This window comes from Podarcis melisellensis (genome assembly GCF_964234715.1).
Source record: "Podarcis melisellensis genome assembly, chromosome: 2".
NCBI lineage: Eukaryota > Metazoa > Chordata > Lepidosauria > Squamata > Lacertidae > Podarcis > Podarcis melisellensis.
The window spans coordinates 11,197,414-11,222,375 of NC_138529.1; the positions used below are offsets into that span (position 1 = coordinate 11,197,414).

The window sequence follows — 24,962 nt, forward strand, 5'->3', positions numbered from 1 at the left end:
ATTTTCTTGCACAAAGCTTATGTGGATTATTATACAGTAGTACCTCGGGTTACATACGCTTCAGGTTACATGCGCTTCAGGTTACAGACTCCGCTAACCCAGAAATAGTACTTCAGGTTAAGAACTTTGCTTCAGGATGAGAACAGAAATCGGGCTCCGGCGGCGCGGCAGCAACAGGAGGCCCCATTAGCTAAAGTGGTGCTTCAGGTTAAGAACAGTTTCAGGTTAAGAACGGACCTCCGGAACGAATTAAGAACTTAACCCGAGGTACCACTGTATCTGGCCTTCACTGAGCATTTATCCTGATTTGTTTGCGTGGTGATCATACAACATGGGTAGGCAAACTAAGGCCTGGGGGCCGGATCAGGCCCAATCGCCTTCTAAATCCGGCCTGTGGACGGTCCAGGAATCAGCGTGTTTTTACATGAGTAGAATGTGTCCTTTTATTTAGAATGCATTTCTGGGTTATTTGTGGGGCCTGCCTGGTGTTTTTACATGAGTAGAATGCATGCTTTTACTTAAAATGCATCTCTGGGTTATTTGTGGGGCATAGGAATTCTTTCATTCCCCCCCAAAAAAATATATTCCGGCCCCTTACAAGGTCTGAGGGACAGTGGACCGGCCCCCTGCTGAAAAAGCTTGCTGACCCCTGTCACAATGAGCATTTATCCTGCATTCACCCAGATTTGCTTGTGGTGTGTTTACCTGTCTTTCCATTAATCATTTGTTTCCTGCATTTCCACACTTCCTTAGTGCAAAAATCCAGTTTTGATGCCTCTGAACACCAGGTGCTGTGGACCAATAAGAGGATGTGTGTGTGTGTGTGTGTGTGTATAGATGGAGGGCTTTCATTTTCCTGCCCTGCTTGTGGACTTCTGTAAGTTGTATCAGGCTGGCCACTGTTCTGATTTTTTACCTGCCCTTCAACATCAGGTCCTTTGACAGGTTTCTACAATTTAAACCACAATATCAAAAGCAGCTAAAATTAAATTCAAGTCACAAGAATAGGCAAGTTGAGGGACCAGCTCAAGGAAGGGATTGAACCCAGGTCTTCGCCAACCAAAGTTCAGCACTCTTAAAGAGGATGGCAGGGCCTGACAGAATCTGGGTCTGTTCCAGCAGTGTTCTTAGGTGCACAATGATGTATTTGGTTATTGTTGCATCGCCTTGAGTACCATAATGTAGAAAGGCAATACTGTATACAAATTTAAAAACTAACATGAAAAATCCAGTCTTTCATGAAATCCAGATTTCATGCTCTTTATTCAGGTCAGAGTAGTGAGGAATGGAAGTTCCCCTGAAATGTCTGCTTTATATACATTATTTACACAATGGGCCCCATGTGATTGGCTAATTCTGGGATTCTCCTATAGGCCAATCCGGTTGCGGATTCACTTCTACCCGGAGTTGGATTGGGTGGCTCCTGTGGACCAATCAGACTGCTGCATTCTGAATCCTATTGTTCTAGGACTAATCAGACTGCTGCATTCTGAATCCTATTGTTCTAGGACTAATCAGACTGCTGCATTCTGAATCCTATTCAACTCAGTACATAACAAGTGGGAAGACAAATCTTGCCCTGCCCTATCGCACCAAATTCCCAGAAACATTCTCTCTTTAACCTCCGTGCAAGGGAGAAACTAGGCTTTAATTCACCTAAGTCAAAGACCCAGTTTGGCAAAAGCAAAAACAGAAAGGACACACACACACACACACGGAGCCTCAATGGCACCAGTGGCGTAGCGTGGGTTGTCAGCACCTGGGGCAAGGCAAGTAATTTGTGCCCCCTAAGCCGTGGATTTGCGCCCCCTAAGCCGTGGATTCGCACCCCCTAACCCTAACCCCCAGATGTTGCGCCTGGTGTGGCCGGCCCCCCCTGCACCCCATGCTATGCCACTGAATGGCACCTCTCGAAGCTACACCCAGGGCAAAAAAAACTTGACTACCCCCCTACCCCCATAGCTATGGCTCTGCCTCCCTGTATTGATCTCTGCCCGCTTCCTTCTAGGCCTGCTGCCTCTTACCAGTCCACAGAGCCCCCAAACCGCAGCCCTTCTCTCCAGGGCAAGCACTCAGTGGCTTATAAGAAGGCTGTTTATCTTTCCCTTGCAGAAACAGAGTTGGGCACCCTCGTGGCTTCATGAATGTCTAATCCAGGCAGCTGTACGCTGCAGATTCACAGAGCCAGCTCTGAGGTAAGAACGTGTGGGGAGCAGGGGGAGTTTTATCAAGGACCAGATGGGCAGTCCCACCCATGCCAAGCTGAGACTAAGACATGGAGCGGGTGTGTGTGTGTGTGTGTGTGTGGAAGGTTTAAAGGAAATAGACCCCAAAACACAATTTCCTGTCTACCACTAACCTTGCTGGCTGCTACCCCGAGTCCCCGGAAAATGTTGGTGCTTCCAAAAACTATAGAGCCGTGTTCACATCTAATTCAGTCCATTTTCATCTGTCATTTTCATTGCCCAGGTTCATTACATGTTTCCCATATACAGTGGTACCTTGCGTTAAGTACTTAATTCGTTCTGGAGGTCTGTTCTTAACCTGAAACTGTTCTTAACCTGAAGCACCACTTTAGCTAATGGGGCCTCCCGCTGCTGCCGTGCGATTTCTGTTCTCGCCCTGAAGCAAAGTTCTGAACCTGACGTAATATTTCTGGGTTAGCGGAGTCTGTAACCTGAAGTGTATGTAACCTGAGGTACCACTGTAGTGGCATTTTTCTTCTGGGTGGGAGGTGTGGGTTGAGGTTTTATTTCAGATTCCCTCCCCCCATCTCGGAAACAAAAGCTGATTATTCTTTTTACCTGTTGTAGTTATGTACAGTGGTACCTCAGGTTACATACGCTTCAGGTTCCAGACTCCGCTAACCCAGAAACAGTACCTCGGGTTAAGAACTTTGCTTCAGGATGAGAACAGAAATCGTGCTCCGGCAGCAGGAGGCCCCATTAGCTAAAGTGGTGCTTCAGGTTAAGAACAATTTCAGGTTAAGAACAGACCTCCAGAACGAATTACCACTGTACACTGAAATAGATTTGATGTGTAACTGAGTGGTCCTCCAATGTTCACCTTTCAGATACTGCTGCCACGTCAATGTACCTGCCAAGGAACATCCTTAAATAGTTGCAAAGGATTCTGGGAAGTGTGCTAAGGCATGCACATGGTTCACATTGCCTTGGTGTGCAGATAGGTCATTTTAGATGTGGACTTCATGGTCTCTTACCTCTACTCCCCTTTTCAGAAGGCCTTGCTTCATTTAGGCTGCTTCCAAACAACTGTATGTTGTGGGATGACATGACACTGTTGGACCCAATGGAAAAGCATAGGCCTCACATGAGGAAGGTCCAAGGTCAGTCTGTAGATAGGGCTGGGAGAGACCCTGGTCTGAAACCCTGGAGAGCTGCTGACAGCCTGTGTAGGTGGTAAGGATGAAATATACTCGGAGTCGAGAGTGGATTTCATGCTCTTTATTCAGCTCATAGTAGTGAGGAATGGAAGTTCCCCCACAATATCTGCTTGATATACATTATTTACACAATGGGCCCCATGTGATTGGCTAATTCCAGGATTCTCCTGTAGGCCAATCAGGTTGTGGATTCACTTCCACCTGGGGCTGGATTGGGTGGCTCCTGCGGACCAATCATACTGCTGCATTGTTCTAGGACCAATCAGACTGCTCCATTCTGAATCCTATTGTTCTAGGACCAATCAGACTGGTCCTAGAACAATAGGATCCAAAATGTAGCAATCAGACTGCTGCATTTTGGATCCTATTCAACTCAGTACATAACAATGGAGTTAGATAGACAAACGTCTTCTTCCAATGAAAGATTCACAATGGTTGAGTTGCACCTGACCCCGTTTTCTCTTTTTGCATTGCAGAACTTTGCTGCCACGGCTAATTTTGGGGGTACCCAGCTGGAGCAGAGGCTGGGCAGGGCCCGGCCTGACAAAATGCCCCCTTTCCCACCCCAGCAAGGATGGGCTCGGGGAACCTTCCTCCCCTTGTACAATCCCCTGGCAGGGGGAGAGCTTGGCCCCCAAGGAGAAATGGAGCTCACCTGGCAAGAAATCCTCTCCATCTCAGAACTGCAGGTAATTTGAAATGTGAAAAAACTTTATTGTCACTTGTACAACTTGTACACAGTGAGATTACACAAGTACCCCCAACTCAGCTCTCTTAGTCTTAATTCCCCTCATTTACTTACGCACACCCACCATACCTGAAAGTCAGTTGCCCTGTTGTTATCTTTTCATTCAGCAGCCTAACAGCCCACAGATAGAAGCTGTTCTTTATCCTGTTGGTGCAACTAATCACGCTTCTATATCTTCTGCCTGAGGGCAGGAGATCAAGAAAGTGCCAGCCAGGGTGTGAATCATCCCTGGGAATTTTCTTCACTCTCCTGAGGCAACGTTCTTCCGCTATTTCATCCAGCAGATTCACGGGACAGTCCATAATATCTTGTGCTGTATTCACCACCCTCTGTAGACACTTTCTATCAGATGATGTCAAACTAGCGTACCACACCGTGATACTTTCTGTTGTTGACCGGTAGAAGGAGATCATCAAATGTTGATTGACATCGTTCTTCCGCAATACTCTGAGGAGATGGAGTCTCTGTTGGGCTTTCTTAACCACCTGGGTTGTATTTATTTTCCAAGTAAGGTCTTCACTGAGATAAACTCCTAGGAATTTAAAGGAAGAGACTCCACACAGCCCTCCCTGATGTACAGCGGGGCTAGTTCTCCTCTCTTCCTCCAAAAGTCCAACACCATCTCCTTTGTCTCACTGATATTAAGGTGCAAGTTGTTCCCTAGGCACCATGTAGATATTTTTTGCACCTCCCCTCTATACACTGATTCGTCTCCACCTGTTATTAAACCCATTATGGTGGTGTCATCTGCAAACTTAATAATTGCAGTAGATTGGTCAGATCATACACAATGTATCAGGTAATGTGTATCGGGTAAGCAGGCAGGTTGCTGTTGAGATACAGGACAACTTTATGGATATGATAGCATAGCAATGCGCTCTACGTGGGGCTACCTTTGAAGGTGACCCGGAAACTGCAATTAATCCAGACTGCGGCAGCTATACTGGTGACTGGGAGTGGCTGCCGGGACCACATAACACCGGTCCTGAGAGATCTGCATTGGCTCCCAGTACATTTCCGAGCACAATTCAAGGTGTTGGTGCTGACCTTTAAAGCCAGGTATAATGTCCTGTATACCTGAAGGAGCGTCTCCACCCCCATCGTTCAGCCCGGACACTGAGATCCAGCGCCGAGGGCCTTCTCGCAGTTCCTTCATTGCAAGAAATGAGGTTACAGGGAACCAGACAGAGGGCCTTCTCGGTAGTGGCGCCCACCCTTTCGAACACCCTCCCTTCAGATGTGAAGGAAATAAGCAGCTATCCTATCTTTAAAAGATATCTGAAGGCAGCCCTGTTCAGGGAAGTTCTTAATATTTAATGCTGTATTGTTTTTAACATTTGATTGGGAGCCGCCCAGAGTGGCTGGGGAAACTCAGCCAGATGGGTGGGGTATAAATAATAAATTATTATTATTATTATTATTATTATTATTATTATTATTATTATTATTATTATTATTATTAAACTAGCCAAGGCAGCAGCTCAGAGAAGGCTTTTGCTGCAATTAGCAATTGGTAGAGATGGGAAGCGGGAGATGAAGAAAGGGCATGTGGTTACTGCACGAAGAACTCTCTGTCCCACTGCTATTCCCAGAAAGTCATTGTCTCTCCAACTGAAGAACAAATGCTGGATCTTAGCCTTCATCATGCTGATGTTTTGACTGCAACTCATATCAGTCCCAATGCTGATAGGGATTGTAATCAAAACTTTCAGAGCCCACCAGCCCATCAGAAAGCTCCCTATGCAGCCACACTGCTTTCTTTAGCTGCCGCCTCCTTCAATTTCTTGTTGTAATTGTTTGCAACTATGCCTTCAATATCTCACCTTTTAAGAAACTCCCATCCATCTTAATCTCTCTGAGTATTTCTGACTAGGGGATCTCACCCAGTAGTTCCTTAAGATTTTAAAAATCTGTTTTCTTAAAATCCAGAGTTTGTGCATCCGACTACACACAGCTTTCCCCTCCCTTTGCATAATGGATCCCAGTAGGTCACTTCCACCCAAGCTTCTCACTACGTTGGTGAGGATCAGGTCCAAGATAGTCGATCCTCTTGTTGCTTTTTCCACCTTCTGGGAAATGAAATTTTCAGCAAGGCAATTGTGAAATTTGTTGGACCTTGCATTTTTTTTGGCAGAGTTCGAGTCCCGACGGATATCAGGGTAGCTGAAGTCTCCCATGACTACTATATCTCTGAATGTTTGGTAATCTGCTATAATAAGACGTCATCCCATGTTTTGTCTGGCTTTGGAGGTTTATAGCAGACTCCCACACTGAAGATACTGTTGTTTGCCTCTCTCATAATTTTTACCGAAATAAGAGAGTAAGGCAAATGTTCAAACAGAATACCGAAAAACAAAAAGAACCCAGTCACTCCAAATTTTGACGAATTCTAACCTATTTACTAACACCACAGTGTTCTCAGTCTACTTATGAATAAGCAGTGAGGGTGGTCAGTTTCCCAGTGAGTGGTCAAGGTCTGTACCCCTGATGATGGCACGGGACAATGCTGCATAGGACAGCCTTTTTTTTAAAGGACTTTCTCCCCCCCCCAAAAAAAAATTCTATTGATTTTTACAGTTTACATTTATATTCAAATAATAATCATAATCATACATACAAAGGATTCCCTTGGACTTCCCTCTGCCCCTCCATGAGTTCCGTCAACATTCCTTTTTTCAACTAGTAGCACCTTAGGTAAAGGTAAACGGACTCCTGACCATTAGGTCTAGTTATGGCCGACTCTGGGGTTGTGGCGCTCATCTCACTTTATTGGCCAAGGGAGCTGGCGTACAGCTTCCGAGTCATGTGGCCAGCATGACTAAGCCGCTTCTGGCGAACCAGAGCAGCGCACGGAAACGCCGTTTACCTTCCTGCTGGAGTGGTACCTATTTATCTACTTGCACTTTGATGTGCTTTTGAACTGCTAGGTTGGCAGGAGCAGGGATCGAGCAACGGGAGCTCACCCCATCGCGGGGATATGAACCACTGACCTTCTGATCGGCAAGCCCTAGGCTTTGTGGTTTAACCCACAGCACCTTAGAGACCAACTAAGTTTGTTCTTGGTATGAGCTTTTAGTATCTAAAGAAGTGTGCATGCACACGAAAGCTCATACCAAGAACAAACTTAGTTGGTCTCTAAGGTGCTACTAGACAATTTTTTAAATTTTTAATATATATTTCTACTGCGCCAGACCAACACGGCTGCCACCTGAATCTTTTTTCAACTGCATCTTATAAAATTCTCCTTTTTCTTAAAAATCCCTGTTTCCCATAGTTCTTGTTTTGTTACAAGTGTTGTTACAATCCTACCAAAGTTTTTAGTTGTTTACAGTGTTCTCCAAGATAAATTATAAATTTTTCCCATTCCTTAGTAAAATTTTGATCTTCTTGATTTCTGGTCATTTTCACCATTTTGACGTAATCCGTCATCTTTATCAGCCATTCTTCTCTGGTTGTGCCTTGTCTTCCTTCCATCTCTGGGCCAGAAGTAGTTTTTAAAGGACTCTCTGAGCCCGAATTGGATTTGGGGACACCTGGCTCCTTCTGACCAATGAGAGCCAATGTCACATTTCTCAGCTGAACATGGGAAAGCTTTCAGAAGACTTGGAAAGGTGACAGACATTCACTGGCACAGAGGGAGATGGGCCATCTCCAATGTAAATCAAACCTTGAGTCCCCCCTCCCAACACCTTTCACTGCTAGACACCTTAAATGTTGTCCTGTGAATTGGAATAGCTGGCAAGCAAGTGAGCAAGGATTTCTTGACAGATACAACCCACATCAATTGTTATTACTTATGCTAAGGTATATGCACCAGAGTAAAAAAAGGTAAAGGACCCCTGACAGTTAAGTCCAGTCTCAACGACTCTGGGGTTGCGGCGCTCATCTCGCTTTACTGGCCAAGGGAGCCAGAGTTTGTCCGCAGAGAGTTTTTCCAGGTCATGTGGCCAGCATGACTAAGTCGCTTCTGGCGAAACCAGAGCAGTGCACGGAAACGCCGTTTACCTTCCCGCCGGCGTGGTTCCTATTTATCTACTTGCACTTTGGCGTGCTTTTGAACTGCTAGGTTGGCAGGAGAAGAGACCGAACAACAGGAGCTCACCCCATTGCGGGGATTTGAACCGGCGACCTTCCGAGTGGCAAGCCCAAAGCTCAGTGGTTTAAACCACAGCGCCACCCGCGTCCCCTATGCACCAGAGTAAGACATGCTAAAACTTCCTGGTGTAGCCAGGTATTATAATGTAAACCTATAGGCAGTTCCTCCAAGGTGCAAGACAGGGGAACCAGATGTCCTAGATCCTGCAGCAATCAATCATAGTCTGATGCAGTTCTTCAAGGTTCCAACAGGCGAAGTGGGGTGATGTTCAGGATTTTCCTCTGCACTCTCGATGCTGTGCTGCTCATTTATCTTATGTCAGAGACAACAAAGGAGATATGTGCACAACTCACCTACAATAGGGGGATGATCATACTGGCTTACCTTAACAGGGCGGTTGTGCTACTTGAGACACAGTAGTGAAAGTACTGTGAACATTTTGCAAGCCCCCCACCAGTGTTCAAGTTCTGTGACATAACAGTGGGCAGAGATGGGATTGGCTGCTGATGTCACAATAGCCCTTAACTACGCATTGAGTGATGCTTTTCCTTTGCTGCAGTTTTAAGGTTACCAGATTATTTTCAATGAATCCGGGGACACTTTTCAACTTCAATGGATTTTGTATGAGGACTGGTTTGTAAATCCGGGGACTGTCCCCGGGAAACGGGGATGTCTGGTAACCATATTTACGAGGTTGTGGCATTTGGGCAGGGGCAGCCTCCCCTCCCCCCGGGCTCCTTCCCATCCCTCTCGGCTTCCTGTTTCTTTCTCCTGCTCAGGCTAGCAAAGAGCTTTAGAAGGAGATGGAAGCACTGTCATCTGCAGCATTAGTATTAGAGATTATAAAACTAGCAAGTGAAACCAATGAATGTCTGCAGTGTATCCTTGCCCCATGGGACGCGGATGGTGCTGTGGGTTAAACCACAGAGCCTAGGACTTGCCAATCGGAAGGTCGGCGGTTCGAATCCCCACAACGGGGTGAGCTCCCATTGCACGGTCCCTGCTCCTGCCAACCTAGCAGTTCGAAAGCACATCAAAGTTCAAGGAGATAAATAGGTACCACTCCGGCGAGAAGGTAAACGGCGTTTCCGTTCGCTGCTCTGGTTCGCCAGAAGCGGCTTAGTTATGCTGGCCACATGGCCCAGAAGCTGTATGCCGGCTCCCTCGGCCAACAAAGCGAGATGAGCGCCGCAACCCTAGTCGGACACGACTGGATCTAATTGTCAGGGGTCCCTTTACCTTTACCCCCTAAAAGAACTCCAGCCATTCCCTTCATGGAGGGCATTCCACTCTACTCTTCCTCCTCCTTTTCCATTACTCATCCCTGCTGCTGGGGGGAGCTGCCTTCCTTTTATCATTATTTATCCTTTTGCAAAACCTCAGAAGAATGCAAGATTGAAACCCTCCCATGTCTTGCATGAGCGTGACAGCCCAGCTCCTAAACACTGCTTCCAGGGAGAAAATCAACAGGGTGTCCAACTTTTTCATTCCTTTTTTTTAATTATTGCTAAGGAAACTTTTTGCTGAAGCAATGATGGCAGCCTTCTCTGCATTTGCCTGGGAGCAGATCTCCTTGACCTCCGCGGAGTTTCCTTCAGAGCAAATGTGCAAAAGGAGCTGTTAGGGAGAGGAAGGAGGAACATGTAGTACCCTAGACAGCACTGCATCTCTGCATGGGGGTTTAGGTTCCCCATGGAGGCGTGGACCAAGTCAGTGGCAGAGTGGCAGGCATCCATTGCGCACAGTTGCCTCCTTCATGGTGACTCTCCCAACAGTGCCCCATTCAGACCTGACCCTAGGGAGATGCAAGGTGGGGAGGAACGGTGCACAATGCAGGATCTGTCTGATGAGATGAATCGCCCTTTTGTTCTTAGGGGGAATGCTATCAACCCATCCATCTCCGCCAGGTAGGCACCTGCGCAGGGGCTCCTTCGCTCCTCTTCCGCCCCTGCATAGCGTGCTATGCCGCAGAAGGCCGTGCCAATGAGTAGATGAGGGTTGTGACTGAGGGATGCTCAGACTGGGACACCACCTATTTAGTCATCAAAGAGCAATGTGCTGGGTAAATAGATGGCTGCGGAGAGCAAATTGTTAGGAGAAGGCTGCTACCTACGGAGGCCTCTGTTGGAAAAGGAACCGGAAGGTGTAGGTGGAATCGAAGGAGTTAAACCGAGAGGGGGAACAGGAGTTCATTTGCATCGAAGTTGGAACTTAAGGGATCAGCAGTCAGGAAACAGCTTAGAATAAGAGCCAGAATTCCTGGGTTCTAAGTTTTGCTTTCTAAATCTCTGGATAATGGGTAGGCATAGCATGCTATGCAGGGGCGGAAGAGGAGCGAAAGAGCGAAGGGAACCAGGCAGAGGGCCTTCTCGGTAGTGGTGCCCACCCTGTGGAACGCCCTTCCAGCAGATGACATTCAGAAGACATCTTAAGGCAGCCCTGTTCAGGGAAGTTTTTAACGTGTGATATTTTACTGTATTTTTTGTTTTTATGGAAGCCGCCCAGAGTGGCTGGGGAGGCCCCGCCAGATGGGCGGGGTATAAACTATTATTATTATTATTATTATTATTATTATTATTATTATTATTATGCAAACTAAAGCCTGGGGGCCGGATCTGGCCCAATCACCTTCTAAATCCAGCGGAGGGTCCAGGAATCAGTGTGTTTTTACATAAGTAGAATGTGTCTGTTTCCTTTTATTTAAAATGCATCTCTGGGTTATTTGTGGGGCATAGGAATTCATTCATCCCCCCCAAAAAAGTATAGTCCAGCCCCCCACAATGTCTGGGGGGACAATGGATCGGCCCTCTGCTGAAAATGTTTGCTGACCGCTGCTCTGGATCTTGATTGGTGTCTCCCTCCTCCTAAGCCCCAGCTATGACTCTATGCCCTTGTATGCAGGGAAATCTGTGTGAACTTTTAAGCCTGTGCTCAGCACCTCTCTCTCACCCCTGCAGGGCCTTGAGATGCCAGCTGAAAGCTGCTATGACCCTGCCTTATGCGGCCATGCACAACCGGTGGTGCCACCTCCCAGCTATGGGCCGTGCACAGAGATGGGGGACTGCTCCATTTCCTACAGCCATCCTGCTCCACCATACGAGCGCCCCTTCCCAGAATCTCTGCCAGGCCCTTGCACTGTCTACAGCTACACTGGCATGCTGATCTCGTCCTCCCTTGAGCCTCCTGGACCTGCCATTCTGGGCGAATGTAAAGGGGCACCAGGGATGGTGCTGGAGAGGGACCTGGCCAGTTGCTATGGGCCACAAGGCCCTTGCAAGCCCCAAGAGGACTTGGAATCAGACTCTGGCCTGTCCCTTAACTACAGCGATGCAGAGTCCCTAGAAGCAGAGGGGCTGGAGAGGGCAGAGTATGCGCCACTGTACCCCATGGACCATGCACCACCCTACCCAATGTTGCCCCCTGTGCCAGAGTTGCCCTGCGCCAACCCACCCCTGGAACATTCTTTGGAGAAAGGGCGGAGCCCACGTGGGGAGCTGGTGGGCAGTCGGGACGAGCGGCGGGCCCTTGCCATGAACATCCCCTTCCCAGTCGAGAAGATCATCAACCTGCCCGTGGACGACTTCAACGAGCTGGTGACACGCTTCCCGCTGAGCGAGCCTCAGCTGGCTCTGATCAGAGACATCCGCCGGCGGGGCAAGAACAAAGTGGCGGCTCAGAATTGCCGCAAGCGCAAGCTAGAGACCCTGGTTCACTTGGAGCAGGAGTTGGAGGAGCTGAGCTGCGAGCGGCAGCGGCTGCTACGGGACCAAGGAGAGTTTAACAGGACCCTGGCGCTCACCAAGCAAAAGTTGGGGGCTCTCTACCACCAAGTCTTTTGCATGTTGCGTGATGAAGCTGGCAACACTTACTCCCCTGAAGAGTATGTGCTGCAACTCGCTGCAGATGGCGGAGTCTTCCTGGTACCGCGAAATAACCAGCCAGACAACCCCATTGACTGAACAGAGCAGATTCTGGCGGGAGGAATTGCAGGGATTGAATAGACCCAAGATAAGCAACCCTGTGCTGTTTTCAAGGAGACTCAAGGAGCCTCCACCTCAGGCTTTGAAGCTACCCAAATAGAGGAGCACGGTCTATTGCAAGCCACATGGCAAATGAACGCATATACATGTTTGTAACTGAACAAATGCCATTGCTTCTGAACTTAAAAGTGCTTATGACTATATCTAGGCCGTTCTTTAAATACACAACCGATTTACAGAATGGGGAGAGGGAAACAGCTCTGGAAGCTTGAAGGCAACTAGAATCTATCCAAAGAACTACTGACCTAGCCAAAGTAATCACTTTTGTTAGCTTGACATTATTTGCTTCATCCACACACCATTTCTAAGGTTAGTCTTTCCCAGAGATTGTTTATTGAAGGCAGTACAGTTGTACCTTGGATCTCAAACAGCTTAGTTGCTGAATGTTTCGGCTCCCAAACAATTGAAAACTGGGAGTGTTCCGGTTTTTGGAAGCCAAATGTCCAGCGCAGCTTCCACTTGGCTGCAGGACTCCCAGAAGGCATTGTTTGGCAACCAGGCTACGACTGTATTCCCAGGCCATTATGGCAGGGAGTGGGGAAGCTCAAGCCAGGGACCAACCAAATCTTCCTCCAAGCCTCTTTAGATGGCCCTCTGAAAATTATGCACGGCCTTGTGCTTTATACCTCAAGTGCTGCCTCAGTGAAACATGCCCAAGAATTCTTGTTTACCTCAGTGGAAAGGTTGCATTGAGTGTGAAATTTGCCTACTGGCAAGGGGGTTGGACTAGATGACCCTTGGGCCCCTTCCAACTCTTAAGATTCTATTATTCTACTGTGCAAAAGCAAACTTGCATTCACTGTTCCTCCTACTTTTGCTCCTGCCCCCACCCACCCGCTGGCATGCAGCACCAAGACTGAAAAAAGATCTGTATGGTGGTGTTAGATCTGTCTCCTAACAAAAGGTATAGCAACTCATTTAATTCTGATCAGAATTGTATTTGTGGCAAGGAAAAGGAACACTGCATGTTCTCAGGTATTTCTGTAAAAGGGGGCGTTATGGACAGGGTTAGTGCTTGCTACACATATGAGGGCTCAACGCATATCAACAGTACCTACAGATTTCTCCACCCACCCTGCCTTCCTGGTCTTGGGAAACTACAAGGTCTCTAGAACAGTGATGGGAAACGTAAGGTCTTCCAGATGATGGACTTCAGCTCACAACAAGCTCAGGAAGCAAGCCCAATGGCCACTGATGTTGGGAACTGGGAGTCTAGCACAGAGGGCCTGTTTCTTAAATTTACTCTAGAGGGCCAAATGAATTGGCACTAGTGGAGTTGAATCCAGCGTTTCTCAAAAGGGGTTGCCATACCCTCCATTGCAGAATATTAAGATCAGGGGTAGGGGAGTGCTTCCAAAATGTAAGTGGAAAAAATAGGAGCCACTTTTACCAGGAAAACCCACTGTTTACTGTTGAATCAGAACAAACATCAATCCATAGAAAATCCAACTGATATTTGTTCCGATTCAGTGGTGAACAGGTTTTCCTGCAGAAAGTGTAAAGACACACACACAAAAAACCCCATACCTGTGCGTAGAAATTATGAGACAAAAGTGAGTGAACCCTTCCACAAAAAAACTGCATGCAGGAACCAAAATGGTTCTATGACCCGTGCTCTGTTAGAATAAATTATGCAGGCCTATTTGACTAAGGCTCGGGAAAGAGCAGACGCTTTTAAGACCCAGATGCTGCCCTGGGATCTTACTGTTGCTTCCAGATTGTCAAGGCGCAGTACAAAATTGTTTTAAGCCAACTACATATTACAAACCTGAGTTTTAGCAGGGAGGCTAGCTTGTGACTCAAGAAGTTTGAAGCCTCTGCAAATGCTAAAACAGCTTATGGGACAGGCTTGCACTAGCTCTGGCAGATTGCCCATTGCTCTTTACTCATGGAAATCGACAACATAATGTGGTCTCTTAAAATGCATGCTGCTTTCCAGAACTACAGGCCACCTGCATCCCCCAGAATAAGTGTACCAGGGTGTTGGGCAGAACACGCTTGTGCAGGAGAGGACTGTAGCATCAAAATATATCTGGCCTGCAAAGCAGCATGGCCACTCATAATGTGTAAATAAGTTGCACTTAAATCTTTCTACAGAATAAACTTGTTTGGTTAAATCGTGCCTCATGTTGCATTTCCCTTTGCATTGTAGCATCAGTATTTTAAGTCATTTTGGTTTTGTGCATCCAAGGTTTGTGGGGCAGTTGTGTTTTACAAACCCGAACAAACTGGCTGCTAGAGCAAATACATACACCCAATGTATTTCAGGGAAGCAGGATGATTTCAACAAAGCTGTGTGTGTGCTGTGTAAGGAGCAGAGCGCCTCAACCGTTATCTGTGTCCGTCCCTGCTTGAAAAACGAGGCTAAGAAATGCAAATAATGCTCATTTTATTAAGATGGGGGTTTTGGCCCCAGTCATTTTATTTATGGAAGGGAGAAATTGTAGGTGTTGAGCACCTGAAATCTGAAGACATAACTGTAGGTCTACTTCAATAAATTCTGCAATGAAAAGTGCACAATGAAGTAGAGTTCAACCCTGTTTTTATATGAAGGCCAAGAAGGCTGTGTCAGAATATTATGGAATTCACTAGTGCCTTAGAAATTGACAGCTCTGAAAATGCAACCCAGTTGCTACAAAAAAAAATTACTTTAACAGCTATTCACATGAATAGTTTCTGTATATAGCTACCCAGTAGCCATTTAAACTTTCTTGGAAAGCTTTGTGGTATGTGAAGTTGAAGAGTCCTGCAAGAAAAGAACAAAGGATGAAACACAGGGGAACTTTTGAACACACATTTGTATTTCTCTTCATTCCTAGATGCAGTCTAGTATTTGCCTATCAATCTAGAAATAAAACAAAATACTGGAATCCACTGAAAGTTAGCCCAGTTGATTAAGAGCAGGCATGTCCAAAGTCCGTTTTGTGGGCCTAATCCTGCCTGTCGGTCAGTTTAATCCGGCCCATGGCAGTTTATTTCCTGGGGTAATATCCTAAAAAAAACCCCTCAAAAACTTTGGTCGGCCCTCATGGCCCTTCACTTCATCAAATCTGGCCCTCTTTGAAAAAAGTTTGGACACCACTGATTCGAGTGTGTGGTGCTCATATTGCAAAGATTATAGGTTCATTCCGCATAGCAGCTACCTGGCAGATTTCTTCATTGCAGGGGGTTGGACTAGATCAGGCATAGGCAAACTCAGCACTCCAGATGTTTTGGGACTACAATTCCCATCATCCCTGACCACTGGTCCTGTTAGCTAGGGGTCACGGGAGTTGTAGTCCCAAAACACCTGGAGGGCTGAGTTTGCCTATGCCTGTACTAAATGATCCTTGGGTCCCTTCCAACAATTCTATGATTCTATCCTACAGCTAACTATCAAGTGCTTCTTGTATTTTATTGTGCCCGGTCACTTCACCACATTCTGCCTCACCCACCTTCTTAAGATTGGTTGGTTTTACCTTTTAAACAGAAAAGGAGATTCAGGGGCATCCTAGTCCATTTGTCTCGGGAGCAGGTGTTTTAGCACTTGACAGCTCTTCTCCTATAAAAAGGAAGATGTGTTAAAATACTCAATACGACCTCACCCTATTACATTTAACAGGTACTTTGCATGGGAGTCCCCTCCCCCCAAAGTAGTCTGCATTTACAGCAGTATAGCCAGTGCATTGTGGTACTATGCTTTTATAAGTCCACAAGGCTACCCGAGGAGATAAGAGGCAGTGCTTTCATTAAATACATTTCATCACCCATGTTGTGACTATTTTATTAAAAAAAAAGGCAAGTCAATATTATGTTCTACCCATCTAATGCTTATTTTTACAGCACTGGGAAAATTTAAGCAGCTCAACTAGTATTTACAAGGTAAACTCAGCCTCTGAGAAAAGTTTAGCAGGATAACAAAACTGTATAGGACATAAGTAAAATCTGTTCTTACCTACCAGTACAGTAATATAACCTTTCCTTCCTTCTGCGTCTGACTGCTAGTCCTAAGAGCAAGGATCCTTACTCTCGTCTGCCTCCTTCCGGTGGTCACTGAGCACTTTTCTAGTCAGCAGAAGCCTGCACCTGGCTTATCTGTCCACTCGACTCAACACGCGTCTACTCTCAGCTGTGGTAGCGTCTGAGCTGGAAGCCATTCGGAGCTATGCTTGCTAGCCGTTCCTAGTAGCTCAACCATCTGCAAGCCTCCTGGATTTTGTAAAGCTACTTAGTTTTCGGATCCTGGCGTGCTCTCCTCTGTTGTGGTTATGCTACCATGCCAAAACCGAGCATTACTTCGTGAATCCTGAGGTCTCGTCTCCCTCAACAGAATAAGGATCCGCCTGCTATTGCAAACTCAGCCACGTAAAAACCCATCAGGACTATCAGTTTTGCATTCTAAATTAAGCCATTCACCAGTCAAACAAAATAATATATATACAAACACCATTGCAGCTTTAGAAAAAGTTTAAGCACACGTTAAAATTGGTCTTATTTCAACAAGAGGCTAGGATGGAAATCCTTAAGGTGTGCTCAGGTCTCAGTGAAGATTAACTGGACCAATATACTAGGGTTTCCCAAACTTGGGTCTCCAGCTGTTTGTGGACTACAATGCCTACCATGTTTGGCCACTGGTCCTGCTAGCTAAGGTTGATAGTTGTAATCCAAAAACAGCTGGAGACCAAATACTGGGAAAACCTGCACTATACAAACCCACCTACCCTCCACTTTTAAGTGCAGTTTTGGCTCCACCTCACAGAATGGAAAGGTAGACCAGAAAGCAGTTTTAAATCATTACAGCCAAGAGGCCAATATTCTACTGTCAACTGCACTGGGGAGGGAGAAATGCCTGGAACTGTTTCTTCAAAAAACAAAATACACACTATCCCCAAAATGGGCTGCAGAGTTCCAGTGCATCTAAGCCACTATGTGAGACAGTACTTATTGGCTGTCCCACTCAAGATTAGAAGTTGTAGGAATAATGGAGTTACCAAAGTGATTTTAGCAGACAAGTAGTTGTCTTCAGTGCCCACAAGACTTAAGGCCCCATCTGCACTATACCATTTAAAGCAGTACCATCCCACTTTAAGTCATTATTTTCCCCAAAGAATCCTAGGAACTGCCATTTGTTAGGGGTGCAATCCTGCAGATCCCGGGATGCTTTGGGGGAAGCCATGAGCATTAAAGTGGCATGATGATGCTTTAAACGTTTAATGCAGATGGGGCCTAATTTAACTTTACTTTATTAATCCAAATAATTTAAAAGCATTAAAGCTGACAGAAAAGAGCTGCTCTTCCAAGACAAGGCCAGGAAACTGGAGGAGCCTTGTTGGGGAGCTGCCTCGTATACCAGTTTCACATGTGCACTGCTTTTCTTAGGCACCAGCATTAACCAATGGCCCTATGGAGTTTTCCTGCATTCTAACCAGGAAAGCTTTGTTTATTAACCCAGCAAGAACGTTCAGACCCATTTTTATATGCTGCAATGTTGCATCCCATCAACCCAAGTATTTCCATTTGCACAACAGAAATCCCCATCTGCTCAAGGGTTTGTGAGCAGATTTGGGTAGGAGAAGGGGAGGAGAGTTGTTACACGTGGAAATCCTTGTACTGGTGGTTCACTTCACAGCACTATTTTAAACACAACTACTTCCAGTAAAAAATTCTAATCAACCATAAAGGCAGAGGCTACACAACTGTGGAGTCTTTACCCAGATCTACAGCTTTTAAAAGCTTTTGCCCAACATACACAAACTAATATAATTCTGTTGTCTAACTACTTAGTAAAGAGCTCAACTTGTTTTGTTCCAATCTTCCCCAGTTAACTAGGATGCTCAATGCCTTCTTAATAATTGTAGTATCTCACAGACCAACCCCAAACATTTAGCTAGGGGCAGATGAGAAGTCATATTTTACTAGCCTCTTTGGTTATGGAAACAAATCCCACCCCCATTAGGAACAGGTTGCAAAAACCATTTGGACCTGGCATTAAGCTCCAGTATTGGAGATTTTACAACCTTCAGCAGACTCAATCAACTGGCCCTGGCTTTAAGACTTTTAAAAGGTGTGGAATTTAAAAATGCGCAGGGCTGATACTCGTAGCGTATCTGTGGCAATCCAGAACCAGCTAGATTTCACAAGTATCACAGCATACCCCAGTATAGATATTACTACTATGAGTCCAAAGTGCCATTTCAAGGGTTCAATGGCAGGTGCTTATACAGCCATTGCAATTGTGGGAAGTATTGCTATTTGGTCTTTGATACGGTATTATAGTAGACCTGTCAACAGGCATTGATACCCTTTAAACTAAGCCTGCACAGCAACTATGCAGCTAAAACCAGTACATATTGGCTTACAGTGAAACTTAACTTATACACGGCACATTTTAAAAAAGACACATTTATTCAGCGTCATGATCAGTCTATTACAGTTAGCAATCAACAGCATGGGTGTGGAAAAAAATAATCATCTACATAAAACCCTTGTTGGAATGCTTTGCACTTTCCACAGAACACAAAAACTAAAATATCCTGTTACAGATAGTCACAAATACAGTCCTGATGTTTGCAAACAAGCGCTTGTCTAACACATGTCTTCATGAGGCAGTTCTACCCTGCCACAACTGTGTTTGGCTGAGTTCACAACTGTGGTAACCTGTAGCTTCCCTGTCACTTCTCTGGCTCTCCTCTCCTGCTAAGCTTTGTTTCCTGTTGAATAATACGGAATAAAGTTGTTAATCTAAACACATTTGAGACTCAAAGCTACAATCCAATAGCAAGCTTCTTCCCACCGACTGCCAATCCATATATTAGCTTTTAACATCTGTATTTTAGTCCAAGTAAGCTTAAACTACAATAACTTTGCTCAGCTAAATTAAGAGTTACAATTAAATTTCATCAGCACTGCATATTTCTTCAATGGTTAAAAGGAAGGTTCTTACCTAGGAATTAAAACCGCCTTCCGCCGCCATAGCTACTGCCACTACCAGAGCCACCGTAGCCACCTGAAATAATCAAAGTTGCATTTTCAGAGAGGTGCATAGACTTATCCCCCCCGCAATCCCTGTGATCAAGGAACAAAACAGAAGTTCATGCGGTTCAACTTTACTACAGTTTTAAGACGCCTACCCCCACTTCCACCATATGGCCCAGAGCTCCTGCCTCCAAAGTTTCCTCCTTTCATAGGCCCAAAGTTTGAAGACTGGTTGTTGTAACTGCCAAAGTCATTGTAGCTTCCACCTCCTCCAAAGCTGCTTCCTGTATAGAGTAAGAAGCAACGATTTTCAACAAGTTACTTGCATCTACCAAACTAGGTATTATACCCAGCTTCTTATGAAGATATACATACTGCTTATCTTCTCCAGAGACAATTTTGCAAAATGCGGAATTACATTGTCTACCCTAGGTGGTCTTTTTTATTTAAGCTACTGCATTCAAAAAGTGCCTTATTAAAAAAAATAAAAATCAAAGCATAAAGATCCCCTGCTACCAACACAAAAAGTTCAGTTAACCCAAAGCAGTCTCATGTGTGCATCAAGACCTTTAAAGCTTATACTCACTGCAGTCATAAAAGGCAATATTGAACTATACAAGGATTGGCATTCATAGACTTTTTTGTATTTAGTCCTTTTGACAGCATCATCTTTATGTCTCTTTGCCTTGAAGCATGCCAGTTAGCTCAGTTGGTTAGACTGATACCGATAATGCCAAGATCACAGGTTTGATCTCCTTGGTGGCCACCTGCATATTCCTGCATTGCAGGGGGTTGATTACATGGCCTTCTGAGTGTCCAATTCTGCTTCTATTATTCTAGTTGCTACTATTTTAATTAAGTGAAGATGTAGAGGATTTGCCATATGGCAACAGGTACTGAAGCAAATGTGAAATTTAATGCCAAGACCACACTGGGAATTTGTCAAAACCAAAGTAATGATCCGCACTGTGCATGCAACGTAACACTTACCACCACTGCCGCCACCAAAGCCGCCACCTCCATTGTTATAGCCGTCATAGCTGCCACTGCTGCCATAACCTCTGCTTCCTCCAGAGTATCCGGGTCCACTACCTCCATAGCCTTTAAGAAAAGGACATAAAGTTCTCAATTAGCATGTGTGGGGAAAATATTTTTAAGAACTTGAAGAGGAAGGGAAACTGGGGAAGGTATCAAAGACTACCTCCCCCCGACCGCAGGTTTATCCATTGCCAGCTGTCATGGGGGAGGGTCCAGTTAGGCTGCTTTGTTTTGATAATAGTCTTTTGATATTAAGTGCCTTTCAATTTAATTTGTAAGCCACTTTAGAAAGATCTGCATCCTCAAAGCACAGTTGATGCAAACTTACCATCGTTGCCAAACCCATTGTAGCCATCTCCGCTGCCTCCATAGCCGCCGCCGCCACCACCTCCGCCACTGCGACTGCCAAACCCTCCTGAGAAAGAGAACTACTGTTAGTACTGGGATCAGTTCATTAAGATGACGGGTGATTAAATTTTAGCTGATTTATTAAAATACAGCTATTATAAAGACATTCAAAGCAGGCTATGAAGAAAACATTTTCCAACCATTTCTCTATCTTTCTAGAGAAGTTAAGCAAGTTATTCCTGCAAATCCTCAACCAGAATACAGAGGTCTGGGAATTTGTCTTCTAGATGAGTTCTTATACCTTAAAAAACAAACAAACAACCAACCAAGCTGGGGCATTGCTCCTTTATTTCTTGTAGCATGGTAGTTAAGCTGATGTTACAACCCACCTCAAATCAGGCTAAAAACTAGTAGGGATTCCTGACCAACCAGCTGAAGACCAATGTTCTGGCTGGTATACCCCTCCTGCACAAGAGATAGGTAAATATGAACATGCAACTTCCATTTATTTGAATCAATAACTAGACACTGAAATAAGGTTTCTTCTCCCATTTTAGTACAGCTGGCTTTGGGGTGGGTTATAAAACATGAGCCCTGGACAGATTCTTTGGAATAAGTATTTGAAGTCGTTGAAGCCCTCGTGTCAACATTAAATCTTGAAAGTAAGCAGTAAAATTGTCCTTACCACGGCCACCAAAGCTGCTGCCACGGTTGAAGTTCTCACCACCGCCAAATCCGCCTCCACGGCCACTCCCAAAGCTGCCAGAGCTACTACGACCTAGCAAAAAGAAGAACAATGTTCAGCACTACAAAGAGGCACTAGAAGTCTAGGTTCATTTCAATCAAAGCCACAAAACTCACCTCTTTGGCTGGATGAGGCACTAGCCATTTCCTGCTTTGACAAGGCTTTCCTGACTTCACAGTTATGCCCGTTCACAGTATGGTATTTCTGAACTATATAAAGACGACAAAGTGTTGTCAGTATTTCCCTTGCTGTCATTATTTCCCTTGCAACTCTAAAACTGGAAGTCAAACCAACTCAAATAATACACTTACTGACAATTTTGTCCACAGAGTCATGGTCATCAAAAGTAACAAAGGCAAACCCCCTCTTCTTGCCACTGCCACGGTCAGTCATTATTTCAATAACTTCAATTTTGCCATACTGTTCAAAGTAGTCCCTTAAGTGGTGCTCTTCTGTATCTTCTTTAATTCCCCCGACAAAGATTTTTTTTACTGTTAAGTGGGCTCCAGGCCTTTGAGAGTCCTAGAATAAGACAGGATAAATGCAATGTTAGGTTTGGATTATCAATTGTGAGCCAGTAGCTATCATTTTATTCTCCCAATCACTGCTCTGCAACCCTCTGTACTGGAGAAAGCTATCATACAGACAGCATGTTTAGGTTAAGTTGAAGACTGGTGCATATTTTACATCAAGGCTATGTGCTGTAGTTCAGAGACAGCCAACAGATGCTCTTTAGAGGTTGTGGGACTACAATTCCCATGAGTTCCAGCTGGAGAGCACCACAAGTATGCACCACTGAATTTGGGGTGGGTGGGGGAGAAGGACACTTCTAAATAAACATGAATTGCTCCACACTAAACAAATCCTATGTATTCAGAACCAGGAATTGACCAGAGACACATACTGGATTACAGCATTACATGAATACCAACCAACAGAATAGTTGCTCTTATGGCCATGTAAAATATAGCAATGCACAGGGACCCTGCATACCACGAAAGACTTTCATGATTAACTATAATGGTTGGAAAAAACCAAAAGGATGCAACAGGTTAAATTTTCCATGACCTACCGGCACTGAAAGTATAGTTTTAATTACATTGTACCTTCCCTACCGTAAGCTGATTTAAATCCAATAAACCAAACACTGCACTAAAAAAAGGTCATCAGTGGTATTAATATAGTTGCTTTAACTGCAGTTCTGGATAACCAGATACATGAACACAATGTTTATGGTCTTCAGCTACACGAAACTAACACAGTGGTACCTCGGGTTAAGAACTTAATTCATTCCAGAGGTCTGTTCTTAACCTGGGTACCACTTTATCTAACGGGGCCTCCTGCCGCTGCTGCGCCCCCGCATGATTTCTGTTCTCATCCTGAAGCAAAGTTCTTAATCCAAGGCACTATTTCTGGGTTAGCTGAGTCTGTAACCTGAAGCGTCTGTAACCCAAGGTACCACTGTACAGCACTTTGGCACATTCCTCACTAGTGCAGCCGACAGCAGCTCTCACCTCTCTGGATACAGCTCTTTTTGGTTCAACAACTCTCCCATCAACTTTGTGGGGCCTGGCATTCATGGCAGCATCAACCTCTTCCACTGTTGAATAAGTGACAAATCCAAAGCCCCTGGAGCGCTTAGTGTTTGGGTCTCTCATCACCTAGGATAAAAAAGCCAATTCAGGTTATTTCACTTTGTTCTAAGGATACAATACACATCATAGCATGCCATGGAATGCATGATTCTTAAAGGAATCAAAAACATTCATTTGTATTGGGTAATGCCATCTACAGTACCAAGTTAGAAACGTCCTCAACGAAATTAAAAGCCAGTCCCCATATGAAAACCTACCACACAGTCTGTAAGTGTGCCCCATTGTTCAAAATGATTGCGAAGGCTTTCATCTGTCGTCTCGAAGCTTAGGCCGCCAATGAACAGTTTGCGTAGCTGTTCAGGTTCCTTGGGGGACTGAAAAAGAGAAGAGTAGGGAAATATAGAACAAGGAAGGTGGCACTGCAGGACTCTCCCATCGAACTACAGCTTCATGTAGATAAGCAAGCCTACTAATGCACAATAATCCCTGGATGAGTTAGCACACTTGTTACCCATTTCCCTGCTAGCTCCCTAACTGGTATCAACATGCCAGCAAAACCTCTCAACAAGAGTAGGGGCACACTCCAATCCTGCATTTGTCACTATTTCATATAATCACTATATCCCAAATAACCAAGGACTGCCTTTTATTCTTGTTCTGATAATACAGTTACCCACTAAGATGTAGTAAAGCAATAGGAAATGCATCAGCTATGTATTTTACTGCTTAATTTTCTAACACACAAGTATGCTTTCCAAGTCTTGTTGAGAATATTGCTCTTCCTTCACTTAAATCTGCCCGTCTACAACAAATAAACACACTTCTAACGAAGACTACAAGCTACCTATCGGAATCCATTTCTAAGAAAAGGGGGAAAAAACCTAAAGGGGGCAGGAAAGCAGCAAGTCTATTTTCAGCTACAGGATGGCAACATTGTAGTATTTTAGGTCTCTTGGCAGAGCCCGAAACTTTGTAGCCCTAAAATGGCCAAGATTTTCAAGCTGTTCCCTAATACATAGTAGCGCTTCAAGTTCTACATACCTAGTTGGGAGTAATGTGCTTACGGAAGGCAGGCCTCCCTACTGAATGATAAACATGCATTATGTACACGAATCCCAAGAGAATTATCACCCAAGAGACAGGGGCGAAAGCGTGAAAGGCATCAACGGTTGTAAGAGAAAGTTGGCGAAGGGAGAAACTGGAGACATTTGCGGGGGGGCGGAGAGACTGCAGACAAAGCAGGAGAGCACGTGGTCCGCGCACGTCCCCATCCCCCACGCAACTCGAAGAAGGGGAACCGGAGGACAGTGCGCAGGCGCGCGCCAATCCTCCTAGCCCGCAGTGCGCAGGCGCAGCCATTCCAAGCGTCGGGGAAGAGCGGCGGTGACCGCCACGCACTGTGAAACATGGCGCCTGCCCTGGAAAGCCAGCGCGCATGCGTAGCCCGAGGGGAGGTGGGGGAAAAAAGAGGCCAGGCGGCAAAGGAAGGAAGGCCGACCGGAGACCATTAGGCCTTGAAGCAGAAGGCGAGGCAAATGGCGGGGAAAGAGAGAAAACGATTCCGGGATAGGGAGTATATACATTTTTTTTTTGTTTTAGACTTACTTCGTGAGGAGACATATCGCACCCGTAATCGGACGATCCCTAAAGGCAAAGGAAACATAATTCCACAAAAACAAGCCACAGGTTGAGGGTCGAAAGAATGGAACTAAACCGCCCGTAGTCAGGGCTCTTACCTCAGACTTCGACATGGCGGCGGCGGCGTAATTACAGGCAAGGCCTAGCCCGGCTTCCCCACAAAGCGACGCTGCCTCTCGCTGAAGCAGAGACGAAAAGGGGCCGAGTCACCGAGTGCGCCGCCGCCTCACTAGTAACGCCCACACCGGGCCCATTTCATTGGGCAGGCCTCTCGGCTTCGTCGCCTCTCACTGGACAACGGCCAGATTGCTCTCCTTCCATTGGAAGCTCTCGTAGCGACCCCGCCCTTTTTCCTCC

General features: G+C 45.5%; 2 protein-coding genes across 6 annotated transcripts in view; one reads left to right on the plus strand and one right to left on the minus strand.

Moving 5' to 3' along the window:
• Positions 1-14,404, plus strand: part of NFE2 (nuclear factor, erythroid 2) — a 29,919-nt gene extending 15,515 nt beyond the window's left edge. Inside the window, exons 2-5 of one of the 2 annotated variants that reach the window (XM_081898839.1) lie at positions 2,113-2,195; positions 3,880-4,092; positions 11,205-13,223; positions 13,348-14,404. In XM_081898839.1, coding sequence (XP_081754965.1) covers positions 2,145-2,195; positions 3,880-4,092; positions 11,205-12,206 — 1,266 coding nt within the window. In that variant the 5' untranslated portion in view covers positions 2,113-2,144 and the 3' untranslated portion in view covers positions 12,207-13,223; positions 13,348-14,404. Of the gene's footprint in view, positions 1-2,112; positions 2,196-3,879; positions 4,093-10,178; positions 10,310-11,204; positions 13,224-13,347 lie in introns of those variants that run through there. The other variant, XM_081898840.1, reaches the window with a different exon arrangement.
• Positions 14,405-14,671: 267 nt separating this feature from the next.
• Positions 14,672-24,834, minus strand: HNRNPA1 (heterogeneous nuclear ribonucleoprotein A1). Of its 4 annotated transcripts, XR_014165124.1 has the most exons (13): positions 24,704-24,829; positions 24,573-24,611; positions 23,225-23,341; positions 22,887-23,033; positions 21,684-21,894; positions 21,489-21,581; positions 21,313-21,405; positions 20,608-20,694; positions 20,232-20,342; positions 19,397-19,525; positions 19,210-19,272; positions 15,746-15,828; positions 14,672-15,033 (listed from the first exon to the last, which is right to left on the minus strand). XR_014165124.1 is itself a non-coding variant. In XM_081898871.1 (12 exons), exons 1-11 carry the CDS (start codon positions 24,716-24,718, stop codon positions 19,217-19,219), a joined length of 1,098 nt encoding a protein of 365 aa, XP_081754997.1. In that variant the 5' UTR covers positions 24,719-24,829; the 3' UTR covers positions 14,672-15,828; positions 19,210-19,216. The 4 variants fall into 4 exon arrangements, 3 of the variants coding, with proteins under 3 accessions (XP_081754997.1, XP_081754996.1, XP_081754998.1); XM_081898871.1 differs by having other exon boundaries at positions 14,672-15,828; XM_081898870.1 differs by lacking the exons at positions 14,672-15,033; positions 15,746-15,828 and adding an exon at positions 18,653-18,976 and having other exon boundaries at positions 24,704-24,827.
• Positions 24,835-24,962: the final 128 nt, after the last annotated feature.